The sequence below is a fragment of the Salarias fasciatus genome, chromosome 2, assembly GCF_902148845.1.
Source record: "Salarias fasciatus chromosome 2, fSalaFa1.1, whole genome shotgun sequence".
Taxonomy (NCBI): Eukaryota; Metazoa; Chordata; class Actinopteri; order Blenniiformes; family Blenniidae; genus Salarias; species Salarias fasciatus.
Window position 1 is genome coordinate 16143017 of NC_043746.1, and position 18568 is coordinate 16161584.

Genomic DNA, 18568 nt, shown 5'->3' on the forward strand with positions numbered 1-18568 from the left:
ACAGACTTGCTATAGTTTCACACATTTTTTTTTTTTGCAGTTTTGGGACATTATAAGAAAAATGCCCTCAAACATTTCGAGAATGGATGATGTGAGCAATAAAACAAATCAATAGCAGGGTTTACAGACTTTATGTGCCTGAGAGAAACTTCCATCATGGTGATGAATAATAAAATGTCCATGGAGTTACAGAACCAGTGTGTCTTGTTGGATCAGTCATCAAAATGTCACGATCAGAAACAATGGCACTTTCTTTTACATCAAATATAATACTAAGAATCACTGGTGTTTTTTAGTCTAACACATGGAAGATGCGTCTACTGTGATGTTCGTTTATAGTACACGTCACTTCTTGGACGGCTTCCGCCTGAGACTCAGGGACCTCATGGAGCCAAACATCCTCCTCCCTAAATCCCTCAGTGATTTGGAGCGCTGGAGAGTCATCCGTGGAGGAGGGGAAGGAGAAAACGACGGGGAGGAGAGGGGAGAGAGGGAATGGCAGCTCCCTTCGAGGCTCTGAGAGCGAGAGAGGTTAAAGAGGCTGGCGGTAGAGGACAGACGTTTGTCTTCCTCTTTTGCTCTGAGTCGTCGGACCCCTTCGTTTTTACCGATCCCCATTCCGCCGTGGCCGACATCCAGGGAGGAGACCCAGTGCGCCCGCCTGGAGGGCTCCTCATTGTAGTGCTGAGGCACCAGCAAGCCCTGCGACTCGCTCCTGAACAAAGCCCTCCTGGAAAGCCTGAGGCTGGAGCTGCGTCGCTCTCCCTCTTCCTTCCCCCTCTTCTTGGAGAAGATAGGGGAGTTGTCTGCTTTCAGCTTCTTGTCACCTCCGCCGGATGACGTCTTCATCTTCCTCTGCTCCCTCCTCCAGCTCCCGATGCTGTTCCTCCTCCAGCCGTAGCCGTACTCGGCTCTGTCCATCTCCTCCTTTTCATTCTCGGACTCTTTGCCCCAGAGGCGTCCCTCAAAGCCCTTCCAGAGTTTGTTGGAAGATTTCCTGGGTGTCTGGGCTGATTTTTGTGACCTCTCCGCTTCGTCGCCCCAAACTGAGCTGTAGTCATCTGCCCTGGCGTAGCTGCTGACCGTCGCCGCTCTGATCAACTTGTGGGAGGCGTGTTTCCCTCGGTACAGTCCCTCCCCCTCCGCCCCCTTCCACTTGCCGTCTCCGCCACCCTGACGGAGTGACCCTCCTCTGTTCTGGAAACCGCCGTGCTCCATGGGAGACGTCCTGGTCATGGTCCGGGGAAGGGAACACTGGAAGGGTGCATCCCTTCGGAAAACTGAGAGAGGGGTGGCACCCAGCGGGGATGGCTGGAGAGGGCGTGGGGGAGAGCGACCCCGTGGGGTCGGGCGGGAGGCGGGAGAGGATGCTGTGGAGGAGGGGAGGTCGGACGAGTAAGGAACTTGCTGGTAGTGACAGTGCGAGGAGTAGTGAGGAGAAGGGATGTGGATGGACTGGTAGGGGTGGATCGGGCTGCTGGCATGTGAGAGGGGAGGGGTGAGGCTGGACTGGGACTGCGGGGAATGGGTGACACTGAGAGAGAGCTGTATGGGTCTCTGGGGGCTGAGCTCGGTTATTCCGCTGTACTCGTGCTCCGGCTGGGCTGTCAGGTGAGTTCTACTGTGGCCCCTAACCTCACCTGCAGGATCAGTTTGGAAGCAGTCTATGTCCAACTCCACGCCTTGCTCCATGAGTCCAACCACAACAGCCCGGGACAAGCCGGAGAGGCGGGATATCTCCCCCACCATGGGGGAGTCCTCGCTCAGCTTAGGACTGGTGCTGGGCTCCTGTATCAAGCTGCTGCGCTGGGAGCCGGGAGCCGACCCGGCGCTCGGACCAAACACTGACAGTCCAGTCTCGGGCGGTGCGGCGGGGCCCCAGTCTAAAGACCGGCAGAAGGCCGAAGAACCGAACGCCGAACTGGCTCCAGATCCTGAAGGCACCTCCAGGGAGCTGCGGTGGTTCAGGCTGCTCGGACAAGTTGAAATGCGAGGTCGTGAACGCAGCGCCGGAGTGGGTGTTGCTGAAGCAAGTGATGAGGCAGAAGCTCCACAGCTTCCATTTTTGGGATTATCCACCAGTCCACAGCTGGAATTTAGACCAGGAGTCAGGTTCAGGTTGAGGTTCAGATGCAGATTTATGCTCAAGTCTTCTCCGGTGGCTGAAGGAAGGTTACCCAGGTTGATTGAATTCCTGGTGGCTTTTTTCCCAGTGGTGCTAAGGCTGACCCTGGCTGAGTTACCCAGCAGTGACTTGCAGGGTGTAATGCTGCCCCCTGGAAGGGTGGAGGGCGTACTGCGGCTCTCAAAGGCAGAAAGGGACTGAGTGGAGCCATGGCTTTTCCCTGGAGTACCAATACCTCTGTGGGTCGCTGGACCGGGGGTGGCAGTTGAAGGGATGTCACAGTTGGAGGAGGTCGCCCGGCCGTGGTACTGGCGAGCGAGCCGAAAAATGTACTGCTCCAACTTGCTAAAGGAGGGCGGCGCGGGACGCTGCTGAGGTTGGACGGGAAGAGTCGGGTCAGCGCCGGACTCTTCCTCATTTTGCTGCAGTCCCTCAGGACTTGCAGAGGCTGATTGTTCCTGGCTTTGGGAGGTAAAGAGGGGGCTCTGGAGGGCAACAGCGTGCAGTGGGCTGGGGTAGGAGTACACCTCTTTGGTCCGGCGGGACACCAGGTCTGTGCAGTAGCGAGGGTCCAGCTGAGGTTTTGAATGCAGCGAGGAGGAAGGGGACGCAGGATTGAGAAGCGGCACGAGGGAAGAAATCAGAGAGTCACCAAGTCCTGAGCAAAGGTCAGACAGAAACCTCAGACCAGTTGCCTCAAGGTCACTATGGACTGCAAAAGACGAGAAAAGAACAATGTCAGACAAAACATTTCATCTGAGTATCATTCACCAAATATTTACATTTAGATTTCAGACCTTGACTTATGTTCGCAGTCGAAACAACGACTTGAATATTTTTGACTTTTTTCTGATGCTGAAGTTCTGGAGTCTGCTGCAGCTCACCTGAAACGGGGGTCTTTTCCGGTGTTGCGGAGTCCTCCTGGCTGCTTTGGGGTGCAGGCTGCTGTACGGGAACGGCACCTTCCGACCACAAGCTGTCAGTGGGCAGCGGAGTCTGTTCCCAAAGCTTCTGGGGTCTGGCAGGTGGCGCCGGCCCTCCGTGAGCAGCTTCACTGGACACCGAGTAGCACGAGTCGGACAGCGAGCTTCCACTCACTGAATAGAAACCTTGACAAAAGTAGAAGACACATAATCTGCACATGAAAAACAAGAGTCCAGCAAATTGTCTGTAATCACAGCCTTTTCATGATTTCACAGCCCCCAATTCTCCTTGTGTTTTATGTGACTATTTTTTGAAAAACCAAGAATAATTGTCATGTTTTTAAACTGCTGTCTCTCAAAATGCCTTCATGTAATTATATGTTACAGTGAAAGACATGCTGCATCTTAGAAAAACACTGAAGTTTTAGATCTCTTCTTAAATGTAACTTGTGCAACCGTTCAGACTCACTCATTGTGTTGTTGACAGTCTTATATTTGTTATTTCAATGTAGCTATTGCTTGTCAAATCAAGAGGAAACTGATAAAAAGAAATTAAAATGTTTTAATGAATCAGCTTCAGAATAAGGGCTTCAATAATTTAACAATAGTAACTGTTGCTCTCAAGAGTTGCATCACATCTACATTATCTGTAAGCACACCGACGTAGCTTCACACTTATTCTGTCACTGTATTAACTGTGCAGTGCCAATATTCACTGGTGGTTCTGAAGGAAAACATTTATTTTCCTCCACTTTTGGGCTTGACATCAAGATTCTCCATCTTTTAATAACATTTGGCGTGAAGTGCGGCATTGCATAACAATCTGTTTTGCACTGACACATTTAATAACAATAAATCTTTAAAATTACAATCAACTGAAAACTCAGAATTTGTTTTAAATATAGAATTGACCGGGAGTGCTGGTGATGTTGGACGAAAACTGATTTCTGTTTCTTGTAGGACTGTTCACAAAGACAAGGCGTGAATAAAGAGTATGAAAGCTTATGACAAGAGCTGCTTCTCTGACTATTTACCGTTCCAGTTTTACATGGATGGCTTCAGTTTCTAAATGTAGCTCTGTGGTGAGGATCAGGTAAACATTCGGTCAGCCGCTGAACAATGAGGAGACATCACCAACAGAAACTCAAACTTCATTAAAATTCCTGAAGAAGGGCGTCACGGTGCAGGTTCCTCTGTTTAACATGTAGTCAGCGCAGCTGTCAGCGCTTTGGCTCAGCAGCAAATCCAAAGATAGAGTTTAAATGGAAAAATTGAAAACTAATATTAGCAAAATAACTTAAAATTTATTTTGCAATAGCAAAAGCTTTGGGGAGTCAGGCTCTTGCTTAATTATTTACACAGTTTTTGCCAAAGAAAGTAAGGAGCTGTTCTTTAAAAAGTATGTAGGAGTTGATAGCAAAGAGAGAAAAAATGTTCTGGGAGTCACAGGGAGTGCATTTACAGGATATCTATGAAAGTTTGAAAAGAAAGACTTGAAGCGGTGACAACCAGAAAGAAACGGGGCGAGAGCCAATTCGCACAGAGCGTATGCAAACAAAAGAAAGGTGGTTAATGTTTAATGGGAACTCTCAAGGTGAGCCGCAGTTGAGAACGAGGTGACAGGCTGTTGGTCACTGCACAGGTCAGCGTCGTTATCACGCCACTCCAACAGTTTAGGTGAGCAGGTATTTACCTGAACTCGGTCTGGAGTCGCTATCGAGGTGGACTAAACCACTGGGGTCGGGGGTCAGGGGGGAGAGCAGGTCAGACGGAGCGTCCCACGACAGAGTGGACCAGCGCGAGTTGCTCCCCCTGCCCGAGGAGAAGTGAGCCGTCCCATCACCCGAGCTACTGCCACAGTCCTCCGGGCTGCTCTGACAGGGCAGGGCCGGCGTATCCGAGGGAGAAGCAGCCTGAAAAGAAAATATGTGATCTTTAAGAATATGAAACAAGCTTAAATCACGATCACAGTACAAGAAAACCTCCACTGAGGAAAGCCACAAACTGCAGCTGAACGCTACACACTGAGGAAGTCAGAAAGGTGTTGAAAATAGATTTCTACAGTTTCATAAATCAACAATGATCTTCCAATAATAACAACATAAAATAACGCTGTGGTTAAAGTGCAGGTGATGAAAGCATTTCACTTCCTGTCTCTCCTTATAAAAACATATTTTATCATAATAATACTAACAATGATTGATTTGGACAAGAGATATGTGAGATAGTTGGACCTCAGGCTACTTATATTGATTTATTGTGTTATGATAAAATATCAAGGTCAGATATCACTAATACAAGGTTCTGGGACAAAACGTTTCCTGCTCCACTTCAACCGTGTACAATGCTCCACTGTCAATGAATAGGCTTCATGTTTTCACCACTTTGACTTCATACCGGGTGAATATGCTGGAATCTTCAATATTGACAAAAACAACACAATTGCAGAAATCACCAATTCACCAGCGATCATAAAACCTTTCTTTCAATACAAATCCCTTCATTTTATTTTTCTTCAACGCCCACTTTATCCTATGGGTCTAATTCTCTAATGTAGTATACTGTATGTCTTTGGACTGCAAGAGGAAAGTAGTGAAACATGTTGAGAAAAATGGTGTTTCGTGTTGAAGTTTAGTATTTAAAAGGGTAAAAATCGGTCAAAATATAGTACCTGTGGAAAACCAGTGAAACGTGGGGAAAATACACAGTAGACGAAATGGGAATATATGTCAGAAACAGAGTAGACAAAATGGGATGTTACCTAGGAAACCGGTGGAAAAGCTAGTACTGCACAGGGAGAACATGTAAATTCCACACAGAAACTTCAGATGAGCGAAATTTATTTGCTATGAGACTTATCACCATTCTTTCTTTCTTTCTTTTTTAATATAATCTAGTAAAGCAGAAAAAGAGTCACGAATAGAGATAAGATGCCTGGAAGCGCTGCACTTGAATAAATGTCCTCGGTTGCTTCATAGCGCCGACAATAAAGCCGCCGTTCGGCAAACACAACTCTTGACCCCTGCATGTCTTTGGCATCGCCGAGGCACAATTAGACTCATGTGAAGAGACGCGTGGATCTGAATGGTCGTGATATCATTTACCAGGAACATGCAACGACCACATCACGTCACACTTACTGGAACAGTCAAGCATGAGGCCTCATCCATACACACACACACATACACACACACAAGAATAACAATCGCTCCATCAAGTTAGCAGAGTGCCTCCATTTCCCAGATTAGTAGAGGCTCAAAAGAGAAACCCCCTCCTCCAATTATCCTCCAAATCTCCCCCGCCCACCCACCGCTCCCGGCCCATCTCTCCAGGAGAGCAGCCAAGAGCCTCCTGCATTAGTCTGATCGCGCCCGGACAACAGAAACACTGTGAGCGGGGCTGATCAATCCTCTGGTTACTGAGGAAACAATACAGGTAGTGACTCACTGCTGGGTGACAGCAGAGGAGGGGGATTCAGAGGATAATGGGAGACGACAGATGACGTAACAAAAGAGAAGCCAGAGCGGCAGGAAGGAAAGAAACAGGGGAGGGGGCGACGGACGGAAACTTAAAATGTATAGATATGTATAGTTTCTGTTCAAAATGTGTCGTTACACTCATTATGAGAGACGATCACAGCCGTCAGTCAGTGATTGGAACTTATTTTAAGACACTGCATCTTCAATACTAAGACCGTTTTTAACTTTCTCCAACACTTGTTTTTTGTAAGAAAGGAAGGTTGTGTTTTTTTTTTGTTTAAAATAATTATCAAAGTCTTCCTGAATAAAAGTGTAAATTCTCTCAATACGTTCCAGTATCTCACTCACATCTTCCCTGGTAATTATATTATACTTAAAATGACCAGAAACAAGACTATGGTGCTAAGTTTGGGTAAACAGTTTCAGACTTTCACCCATCTTTTTAGGCTATACCCGCCGCCTCCCCGGGGATCCGGCCCCCTGTGCGACTGTGAGTCGACAGTGAGTCGTGGTTGAGTGGGTGACCAAAACCAGGCAAAAGGGACAAAAAAAAGAGGTAAAAATAAGAGTGAGTCACATAGTGAGTGAAGGCGGGTGAGGGGAGGGTGAGGTAAGCCAAGGGGGGGGGGGCAGCAGTGGTTGCCGGGCGAGAGAGAAGGGCATCTTGAAGGACCCCCACCTCCCCCACACTCCCCTCAACAAATAATCCCACCCTGCCCGCTTCCATAATATCCTGTGAGCCGGCCGCCCCCTACTCACCATAGCTACAGCTGCTCGCTCACTCGCTCTCTCTCCTCCCACACAGACACACAACAGCACAACACACTCGGCGAGATGTTTAACTCATCCGCAGCCTCAGCACATGCACGGTGCAGTCCTGGCATGGCTTCCACTCATGTTTGAGTCGCTGAACAATCCTACTTCTGCCAGAAATGCACACACACACACACACGCACAAAACTTGGTGTATCTCTTTACAGGCCTCGACTTAAGTCCTCTAATTCTGTCAAGTTAAGGATATTAAATACTTTAAAAGTGTGCAAATGTCAGCTAAACTCTCAGCCTAAGCAGGAAGACGCGTTGCTTGTTGCAGGATATTATGTTACGCAGTGATCAAATCATAGGAGGCGAGCAGACAGGAGGGTGGAAGTCTGTAACCTGATATCTGCTCGCATAAGGGAGGAGTGGAGCCCCTCTGGAGCAACATGTAGAAAACGCACAGGTCGATTGGACGATAATACTGCAGTAATCGCGGCTGCACAGGCAGCACGCCCCCTCCTAATAGGCGCATTATGTCATCTGCTAGACAAATGGCAGGGGCTGCCACGCCGGGGCAGGGCAGTTTGGTCAACCAGGGCCGAGAGAGCGAGCTCGCTGAGAGGAAGTTGTTCTTCGCTCCTGGGCAGCGCAGCATTTATTGTGCCATGCATTATTAATGCGGTGTTGGAATTTAAAAGACGGCCCACGCTGTGCATATTCATCTCCGCCACTCAGCAGACTGATGTGCTTTCCCCACAACGTTCAGGTGGATCTCACTCGCCCTGTCGGAGCACAGGAAAGTATCAACGCTCCCAGAGTTTTTCAGTGAGGTCAGAAACATCCCCAGGCAAAAAAAAAAAAAAAAAATCAGACAAAAGCTGTTTCACTCCACAAGTCACGGTAATAGCTCTCCATGTAAGACGATGCTTTCCAATACTGAACCTATTTTGAAGACAGGCTGACCTCAAAAGGTGCACACACACTCACACACACACACACAGGACTGTTGACACTGCTTATTAAAGCTGGACCCAGCAATTAACTTCACCATGGATTCAGTTTCTTGGTGATTGAAAAGTCCTTTGATGCCTGAATGAAAGCTACACTCCCTGCTTTTGTCAGATATTGGTTTTATTATTAATAGTATAAATGACAACTGTGTTTCCTCCACTTCTGCTTGAAAAATGTCGATTGTTATCATCAAAATATCCAGTCTGTTCATGAAACAACAAACTGCATATGTGAATTAAGGGAAGCTTTCCAACTCTCTCTGACTCTCCCACTCTCGTTTTCTGTGTTTTCTTCCAGAGAGGAGAATTTTTATTTTTGAACACCGAATGGTAAGACGAGCGAGGGATGACACAGACGAGGACCAACCAGAAGGAAGAAGTAGTTTTGCCAAAATTTTTCCAGTTTCACAGACTCAGAAATGACTCACTCCATCAAAACTTCCATTTATGAGGGCTGATCGCACAGAGCTGACTTGATTATAATACTCACGAGAAACTGTTTCTTCCCAGAAACATCACAAAAGAAGCATTGTCTTATGTTGTTAAAATTTTGTGGAAAATCCTTCGTGCTTCACAAACACCGGTGTTCATCACATGACTGCTGAGTTATTTTAAAACGGCACAGATGACACAGTGTGGCCGTAATCCCGATCTGACACACTGGATTTACCCTGAGATAACTCTCTCTGTTATTAGACTGAAAAAAAAAAAAGGTGAATCAAATTTCAAGAGTCTAGTCCTAAAATAAAAAAAAGAAGCTGATCCTGCAGAGCAGCCACCAAATCCTCTGGTTACAAACTTGTTTGATTTTTAAAAACAGACTGGCTGATGTCTGTTTTTTGACTGGGAAGGCTGAGGCTCAGTCGATAGAGCAGGAGGTCTTCCGATCGGTGGTTTAGTCTCTCATTTCTCCCGTCCCACCCGGTTGTCAGGCGTCCATGAATGTGAGTAACGAGTGTGAAGCACCTCCTGACTGCTGATGTGCTGAAAATAGCAGATTTGCAGGTAAGACCTCCGTAGTGGTTGCCAATTGTGTCTCATCATGAAGAAAAGCCCTTTACTGGACATTTATAGTTTTACTGTGGAGTTGGCATGTTCTCCCTCTGCATATGTGGGTATTTTAATGCAATCGGAAGTCCAAAGACAAATGTAAAGTGACCGTAAAGCACAAAAACTACATGCACTTGCTTCATCCTTACTGGCCACAGTGTTGAGAAAAGATGTGGTACAACAATTAAGTTTCCATTTATGCTAATGATCTTTGTGTGAGCGTGTGCTGGTGCGGCCCGGCGGGGGCAAACGGCCATGTGCCAGCCCACAAGGCCTCACCGGCAGCTCCCTTCAGAGGTGAGAATGAGCAATGCTCTCCGCAGGATCTCTCAGCACCGCGGGGGGGAAACAACAGCGGCGATGTCAGTAGGTGGGCGGCGAGGAAGGCGGCACATTATGAGACACACTTCCATGCAGATTGATGCCCTCTCTCAGAACGGGACTGCAATTTTCCGTCCGCGCGCTCACGGACACGGTCTCATTATTTCAAGTGTTTTCCGCTCTCGGCTGCAACATGTTGAGATTTTGATATTATTTTGTCAAGCAAACACACCACTCGGCAAAGGTGACCTCGGCTGGAGCCCGTTTCAGACACAAGATGAATTAATGTGCTGCAGGCTGGTGACTAACGCCGCTCACTGGCATCAGAAACACATATTCACAGGATAACAGTCTGAGCGGAGTGACCGTGATGAAGCATTTGCTACTTTCTGCAGAATAACAGTGAACTGTCGGCGCTGCAGCCACATGATCCGTTTCATGTTTGCATGGAAAACTCCAAACAGCAGCAGACCTTGAAAACATCACCAATTTGTAATATTACAGTCTGGATATGATCCAAAGCTAATCCGCACTAAATGAAATGGGTGCAAAATAGCATGTCCAGCAGCGCAGTTCCTTTGTGATAGACTTTTGAAGCTGGTTCAGTCTTCTGAAAAACGGGGGCTTTGCTTATTCTGCTGGTCTCTGTAGTGGAAAGTTATTATTAGTTAAAATGAGCACAGTGTGACCACAGAATAACTGCTGTTATGCTCTCAATTAAGTTTTTACTCCTACGACATCTGCACTGCAGTCAAGACAAAATACACAATGTGCCATGCTCAATGTGTCATTTTGTTATATATTTTAGTTATTTTGTAATACAGGTCTACAGATTAGAGAGGAAAGTTTATACCCAGACGTTTGTTTGCTCGAATGGCTCCCTGATCAAGGCCCTTAAACCCCCAACATCTCATGATCCGTCAGCAAGGGCATCCGGTGTAGAGTGAGTGCCAAAACTGTGCTTGTGATCTGCTGTGGCGATCCTGTTGGGGGGGGGGGGGGGGGCACTCCAGACTGTATGGCCGCACAGTTTCAGTTAAACATGCAACGATACTGTCCAGGACTGCAATCAAAAAAATTGACATGCATTCTGCAGTCCCAGCTGAAGCAGTTGAGCAGAAGAAGTTTGACATTTCCTGCTCAAAAACACGACAGAACTGGCTGACGTGTAAATTAACTTCTGCACAAAATCCAGCCAAAAGTTAAAGCTGTGAAGCGTTTTTTTTTTTTTTTTTATCTTTGAGCAGGTGTACAATGCCGGGCTGCTGATCCTCGCGAGGCCGTTTAAAGACAGTCAGATTCCTTCTTGAAGTTTGAAATGAGGAGATAAAGTCGGAGCCAAAGGACCGGAGGGGCTGAGGATTAGCCGGTGCATCTGTCACTGCAGTAATCACTTCACACAAGGTGCTTTTACAAACTTTGATCAGAACAGAAAAGATTTAGTTGGCTTACTTTATCTTCAAGCAGCCTCTGGCACCATCACCAGTAATAATGCATAACAATTACTGTTAGTGTGTGTTGTGTGTGTCTCTGGAACACAGTCGCTATCTCAGCGAAGACCTTCATTCTCGGCCCTCGGCTTGGGGACGTTCGGGACGCTGCAGTTCGTGGAAACACCCCCACAGCCTGAGAGCGAAGAATTAGCAAATAATCTCAAGAGTGCAACATTTTATTTAATACACTTGCCAGTTTTTAAGTTATTCAAATCGGGCTGTGACTTTCAATCGTGTGACCAAATCAGGACATTTATCACTACTTCATACATAAATAATGCAAATGCACTATATATTTCTGTGCAATGCAGTTAAAACACCGAACAAGTCCCCTTCTGATTACTGTTTGATGTGTTGGCCTGAAAGGTGCAATTCAACTGCAGTGAAGACGGCCATTCCATAAAAACCAAGCAATTAGTTCCGCACAAGACGGCTGGGATGTGTCTTCAAACTGATTCTATTTCATTATCCCTCCAACCAATTGTTTTCTGTTGTATTAACTGGATTCAGATGGATTAAGATGTTTTAATGCTGGATATAAGGTTCAGAACTGTTCTAATCTTTAAAGATGCATCCAGTTGTCTCTCTCACTTCTGGGAGGTTTTCATTACTTCATTATTATAATTATAAATCGATTCATACTAACAAATAAAGGAGGGCACCAGCTTTGGGCTCAGTGTCCAGGCTTCAGGATGGGACCTGTTCACACAATACCCTCATGGATTACATGTCAGCCCACATTCCCCACATTCCCAGCACAAAAAGACCAGCGTATCCATTTCAGGATGAGTCTGAGAAATGGGTTGCTCTGTATCTGAGGACGTGTTTGAAGACCATCCCTGACCTCATGGGTCACCCAGCACTGAAGAATTTATCATTTCGAAATAAAAATAAATAATAATAAAAATTGTACTTGTTTTGGACTGAGTGTTGTGAAATAGATCTTCACTTTGTGTTGGGGGAAATCAGGATGCCCACTCGGTGCCACAGAGCCATTTGGAGCTGATGATCTCTCCCCAGCCACTGGCCCACAAAGGCAGCAGTGTCTGGTTGCAGGCGCGCGTGCTAATAAAACGTGCACCTGGTTTTTTGGAGGCTCGATCCCACCACATCCTCTCGTGTAACCTTGAGGCAGGGCGCAGAGCCAGACGGGAACGGGAGCCGCTTCCCTGACCCCAATGACATCTGCTCCACGCGGCGCGGTCACACAGAACGACCGGGCTTCACGCTCGGATGCTCCCGGGCACCGACTCCCCTCGAATCCGGTATTCATCCCCTCGGCTGCGCCGCCGCGCGCCGCAAGGAGAGCGATAAAGATCTGTGCGCGCGCCGCAGAGGGACCGGGCTTGCTGGCGGATCACCACCAGCCTCCGCATCCATATTTAACAATCCCGTCATGTCGAGCCGGCAGACGCACTGACTGACCTGTTGCCTGCGGGATGTCGCAGAGCCATGCTCGGCATCCGAGGCGGCGCTTTCCGGGGTCCCGCTGCCTTCCTCCTCCTCCTCCTCCTCCTCCTCCTCCTCCTCGGTGCTGGTGGCGGCGGGGTCTCGCTCATCCAGCGCGCCGTCCACCATCTCCAGGTGCTTGCACCTGAGCACCTCCAGCTCCAGCACGCCGGCCAGCGTCGCCTTGAGGCGCTCCCCGATGCGGACGCGCTCGGTGCCCGACCACAGCGAGTTGACGCAGCCGCGGCGGGCGGCCATCCTGCTCCCGGCGCCGGCTGCGGGGGAACCGGGGCGCACCGCTGCTGACCGCCGCTCGGACCGACCAGGAGGGGCGAACGGGCTACGGTCCGGCACCGGGGCGAGCAGCGCGGGTCCGGACGGGGGAGACGAGCATTGCGGCACTTTGAGGCAGCGTTAATCACACTGTGGTCGTGTCCATCTGGAACGTGCCATGCAGCTTCACGCAGCCTCACGCAGCTCCACGCAGCTCCACCGGCACAAGAATTAATGAATTAATGAATATATCTACCGGCAGACCGAGGAAACACCGGGGAGACGCGTCTCACATCAGTCCCGGAGCGGCGGTCCGCTGACAGCGCCTCTCTTCCCTGCCTCAGCTGAAGCCACGCCGTCCGGCGGAGAGGAGCGGGGCGTCGGGACGCTGCGTCCCCGATGAGACAATGAGCGCGCGCGGCGGAGGCTGGTCGCGGGAGGCGGAGAGGAGGAGCCTCTGCGCCCCGAGCTCAGCGCAGATTGGACGGACAAGTTTTTCGAAAGGACGCAGGGAAAAAAAATAAAAAATTCCCCGACTGTCCAACTTCAGTGGACAAAACGAGAAGAAGCAGCAAACAGTTCCCACAGTCAGAGCTCCACCGCACGTCAGTCAGCACCGCTGCTGCAGTGAAGTTCCAGACAGATCATTTGATCTGGTTTAACAAGCAACATGAGGATCTTGTAAATCCTTCACCATGCAGTAAAACTGAGAGGAAAATCAATCCACTTGTGTTTATACAAATATTATGCCTCCACTAATATTTACATAGTCTACATTTCAGTGTCAATTAACTCCTGGTTATATGAAAATGAATAATCATTGTTCTAATGGCTGTGGAGTTTGATTAGGTGTCAGTTAAACTACATTTGAATAATAAACTACATATAAATAAATAATTAAAATAATAATTACACTAAAGGTGAGGACAGAAATTAGAAGAAGCTTCAAAATGTATACTGTAATTATAACATTCACGTGAAATAAAAAGCACCAAAACAGACATTAATCTAAAATATACAGGAACGAAAAAGGAGAGGGAAGAAGTAGAAAAACCTTGTTTACTCCTATTCCTTAAGGGAAAGTAACAGATTACTTGCACTGGCAAGTGGGCAACCTAATATAATAATATATTACTTGCAAATAATCTATTACTTTCCCAGCACAGCCATTACTGTATGTACCCCTGTATCCTTTTTACTCTCATAACTGGTAATTAAGCACACTGTGTCACATTCATACAGTTTGACATCAACAGGTCTGCGGTTTAACCACTGAATAACCTTTAATAAATACTTATGAATCATGTAACTCCTTTTTCTTTTTAAAATTAATTATATTTGACATTTCTTTAATTTCCTCACAGGTTGTTCCACTGTTTAACACCACAGATAGTAATTATTGCCTTTTTAACTGTCTATACTATTTAAAATTTTCCAAAAATCTCAATTTTGGTTTTACACAGACTGGATGACAAGTTAACCATAATCTAATTTAATTTAACATTGAAATGATTAGGTTCAAAAGTTGCTGAAAGTGCGATGTGACCAGCAAATATTACAACTTTCATTAGATGAGACACTTTATTTAAGTCATTGGTGTAAAGCTGAATGAGATCTTGTTTTCAAATACAAACATGAGCCAAAATTAATAACACACAACTCACTTTTTTCTTTTTTTAATTAGTTTTGTTCTTTTTTTCTGTCCTCATTCCTTCCAGCTTCAGTTAGAAGCCGTGCCTCTCTGTCTGTTCACAGATTCTCCATTCATGCAGTAACATAATCACTCATATCCTCCACCTTACCAGCTCTGACATGGAAAAATACCAAGTGTGCAACAGTGGAAATAATAATTCTGTCCAACATCCTATGTCTCTATTGTGTCTGTGTCCAAACCCACTTGTTTACAACCTTGATTTATTTTGAGCTCACAGTAAACCTGGGGCATGTATTATTTCCGAACAGCGGCGTGGCTGCCTGCTCAGCCCACTGTACCGACTAAAAATAAAAGGCTGCTAGGTGACACAAACACAAGGCAGAGAGGATGACAGGAAGGAGGGTGGACCGCCCATCCACCACCAGCTGTTGAAAACTGCCTCAAGTCCTCTGACAGATGGCTCCTGACATCTTTGTAAGACTTAAGAAGTGCCATTTCTATTGAATCTTTAGGTGACTTGCAGGTTTACATGTGATTCTTGTGTCCCATATCATAAACTGTTTCCCTGTTTTTAGTATTTTGAATGAATGCTGTGAATTCAACCATAACAGAGCTAATACCTGGATTGTCAGCTTAAAATGGTTGGAAAATTTAAAACTTGGAAACTTTTCAAATAGTTTCCATGCCAGGAAGGAAAAAAAAAAAAGGGATAATAACAACTCACACACTGTCTGTGCAGGGAACGGTGTTTTGTTCACATTGCGTGACACATCAGAACAATAACTTGTGAATGGAAAAAAGGAACAAAAACCGAGAATGAAGTGAAGGGTCACGGTTATTTCTGGTGAACTCCCAGTGACAGTGTCCAGTCCTTTGTCTTGGCCACTTTTCTTTTTTTCTTTTTTTTCCTGTTGTGACTCTAGAAGTTACATACATTACAACAGTATTTCTGTTAACATAAAGATCTGGCACTTGACAGAAGGGGACGCAGCACGTAGCACCACTTTCTGCCTGCAGAATCTCGAGCAGCCAAGCCAGACAGACACAGACTCTATAGATCAGAGCAGATGGAGCAATCCGCAGCCGTAGATTTACCTTTTAACCAGCAGGGGGCGACCTTTACCCGCCGCAGAGCAGCTGGTCCTGTCAAGGCGTCCACAGCTGGAGTCTGCAAGAGAGAAACATCTGGAAACACACTCAGGTTTATTGTGAGTGAGGATTTTCAAAATAATGGAAAAAAGTAAATCTACTATGTCGTTTATAGTACACACTCTGAAAACTTGCAGAGTTTGATCTCTTTGAGATATAATCCTAAAATCCAAACTTATTTTCTGTATCTTAATAAAGTTAATAGAGACTTGAACTTTGACCAATTTCTATCAAGTTTTATGGTCAGGAAAAGTGTTGATGAAGACACAAATGTGACTGTATGAACTGCTTGTGAGAGGAGACTGTTTAGTCTGGTCGCTGTTTCCAAGGTGAACAATAAAACACCAACAGCATGAGAAACGCTGCTTATCAGAAGAGTGACCATATATGGAAACTTCCGCATTTCTTCCTGTTCCTTCCAAACTAATGATTGAAGAATGAAGTTAATCATTGTGTAATGATACATTCAACTTGGAAATATGGGAAAAGGAAAAACAATGTTTGAACTCGCTCCAATAAGAGTGTGTGACATATTCGCTGCTTGTGAGTATTTGTTTGTGCAAAGCAGAGTACACACACACACACACACACACACACACACACACAAGCAATAAAGGTAACGCCCCACCCGAGAGTGGTGTTGATGTTTACTTACTGCTTTGTTTCATTGTAATTCAACCCTTCATGTAATAAAGTATTAATCTCTAATATTTCATGACTGAATCGAGCTTCATATTGCACATGTGGCGTTAACAGAACAGGCCGAGCTGAAGGTATACTCTTTAATGTGGACGTTAAAAGATAAGAGACGATTCTCTGCTGTGATCATGGAGCCACGTTTTCACTTGAACTGAGCGAAATGTGAAAAGCTGCTAGAAGACAAGCATGACATGGTGACACTGTGACTCGCTTTCTTTTTATTAGGCAGGGAGGTCAAGAGGTCAGCAGTTTCATAATAAAATTTCATAATAAGTGTGAGAATTTGGGTCATCTGTTCAGAACGTGTGAGCCACTCTTGGAGTCGAGGCTCCTCATGACTCCCATTTCATAATACGCTCTTGGCGTCCATCGCCCTGTGCATGCTCGCCCCCCTCGGTGGACGTGACAGCGGTGCTGATATCGCAAGTGGACGTGAGAATGCTCGGTACGATAACTGGTAAGTGTGAACCTGTTGCGGGCCAGCACAGTGAAGACACACACACACACACACACACACACTCGCGTCCCTGAAAACACACATGCCCGCCGGGACAAAGAGTGTGCCCTGGTTTGCCGGTGTCACATTGCGACTCCTCCTATCTGTGCCTCCTATAAAACGCCGGCGGTCGCATCGTCCCGGTGGGGTTTGCTTCACTTCCACCCGAGGGGACTTTACCGTCAGCCCGGGCAAGACCGCCACGCCGCCTCCATCGCCGCTGGTCTCTGCAAACCGCCCAGAGCAACTCAAGCAACAAACCGCCCAGAGCAACTCAAGCAACATGGCTCCCTTTGAGAAATCCATGGAGATGATGCCCTTCAAGCAGAGGAAGTGCCTGGGTAAGACCTGCCTGTGCTCCGGCCTCACAGTGGCTCTAGACCCACGTGTTAAACTCGCTCTGTCTCTTTTTAGCAACGAGAAAAGATGAAGTGTGCAGTATTCGGTCTAAATTCCCCAACAAGTTGCCTGTGAGTGGGTTTGAGCTCTGCATCTCCCCCCCACTGCTGTGTGTTCATGCTCCTCCAGCTGATCAGATGTCATGATGTGATGCTGTTTAGGTGATTGTCGAACGGTACATTCGTGAGAAAACTCTTCCCCTTCTGGACAAAACAAAGTTCCTGGTTCCTTTCGAGCTCACGTTGGGTCAGTTCCTCTGCTTGCTCAGGTAAATCATCCAAACTCGTGACTTGTTTCTCACATCTCATGAGTTCAGATCGCTTCCTCTTCCAAGGCCGTCGGTTTTATAGGCCTCTTTCTCCGTCTCTCTAGAAATAAGATCGATCTGGAGTCCAGCCAGGCTCTGTTCCTCCTGGTAGCAGAGAAGAGCATGTCCTGCATGTCCTCCAGCATGGGGGAGGTCTACACGCGCTACAGCGACGCCGACGGCTTCCTCTACATCACCTACGCCTCGCAGGAGATGTTCGGAGCGTGTCGGCCGACGGACAGGCCGTCCTCCTGAGCCAGGGACACAACCAATGAACTGAACTCAACACCCGGAGACACCAAACAAGCCAACTGGAGGGGGAAAAAAAAACAGGACAAACTGAGCCAAAGAAAGACTATTTTTTTCCCCCCAGTTTTGATGTCCCGCCTGCCTACCTCGTGATACGTCTTCAGAATAATAATCCGCCCCCCGCCGCCTCTGCAGGGCCAAAACCTGACGGGGGTGGACGGAATCCTCCTCAGCAAGACTTCAGCATGGATCGATCGTTGGCTTCTTGATTGGATTTTATTGACAGATAAAGTAGTTTTCAGTATGGTAAATTGCTTGAGTGTTTTTTTTTTTTATTTGAATATTTTTAGACTCAAAAATGTAATAGTAATGGACTTCACAGTTCTACAGAGTAAGTTTGTCATTTAGACCAATCCTGCTGTGTCTGCCCGACAAAAATGGGTTAATCACTGAATTCTTTATTTTAGCACTTATTCCCCATTTCTCTTTGCTGTCTTTTTTGGGGGAAACGCCACTTCGTCCACATTTTCCCTCATGACAGTAAAACACTCCTACAGATTCATCGATACAGGAATCACCGGTGCGCTCTTGGATGTATTTTTTTTTTGTTGTTGTTCTGGTTTGATCTGTATCCAGTATATCAAAAAAAAAATAAATACTCCTTGTAATTTATTGACCTTGTCTCATATTTCCGCTTTACCTGGAAATGTCAGATTGCACAGGCAGCAGCACC

At 46.8% G+C, this 18568-nt stretch overlaps 2 protein-coding genes across 2 annotated transcripts; one reads left to right on the forward strand and one right to left on the reverse strand.

Moving 5' to 3' along the window:
* Positions 1 to 288: 288 nt before the first annotated feature.
* On the reverse strand, positions 289 to 13259 carry LOC115399942 (flocculation protein FLO11). Its single transcript, XM_030107603.1, has 4 exons — positions 12586 to 13259; positions 4742 to 4961; positions 3010 to 3234; positions 289 to 2837 (listed from the first exon to the last, which is right to left on the reverse strand). The coding sequence occupies exons 1-4, from the start codon at positions 12865 to 12867 to the stop codon at positions 346 to 348; spliced, it is 3219 nt and encodes a 1072-aa protein (XP_029963463.1). The 5' UTR covers positions 12868 to 13259; the 3' UTR covers positions 289 to 345.
* Positions 13260 to 17149: 3890 nt separating this feature from the next.
* map1lc3cl (microtubule-associated protein 1 light chain 3 gamma, like) lies at positions 17150 to 17841 on the forward strand. Its single transcript, XM_030114456.1, has 4 exons — positions 17150 to 17221; positions 17295 to 17350; positions 17441 to 17547; positions 17652 to 17841. The coding sequence occupies exons 1-4, from the start codon at positions 17164 to 17166 to the stop codon at positions 17839 to 17841; spliced, it is 411 nt and encodes a 136-aa protein (XP_029970316.1). The 5' UTR covers positions 17150 to 17163.
* Positions 17842 to 18568: the final 727 nt, after the last annotated feature.

Bases quoted from the DNA above. Each gene is read 5' to 3' on its own strand.
- LOC115399942 (XM_030107603.1), bottom strand. From the start codon at position 12,867: ATGGCCGCCCGCCGCGGCTGCGTCAACTCGCTGTGGTCGGGCACCGAG. The intron at 4,962-12,585 runs GTCAGTCAGTGC...TTTTCTTTTCAG, and splicing joins CGACATCCCGCAGGCAACAG to GCTGCTTCTCCCTCGGATAC. The intron at 2,838-3,009 runs GTGAGCTGCAGC...CGTCTTTTGCAG, and splicing joins GGAAAAGACCCCCGTTTCAG to TCCATAGTGACCTTGAGGCA.
- map1lc3cl (XM_030114456.1), top strand. From the start codon at position 17,164: ATGGCTCCCTTTGAGAAATCCATGGAGATGATGCCCTTCAAGCAGAGG. The intron at 17,222-17,294 runs GTAAGACCTGCC...GTCTCTTTTTAG, and splicing joins CAAGCAGAGGAAGTGCCTGG to CAACGAGAAAAGATGAAGTG. The intron at 17,351-17,440 runs GTGAGTGGGTTT...GATGCTGTTTAG, and splicing joins AATTCCCCAACAAGTTGCCT to GTGATTGTCGAACGGTACAT.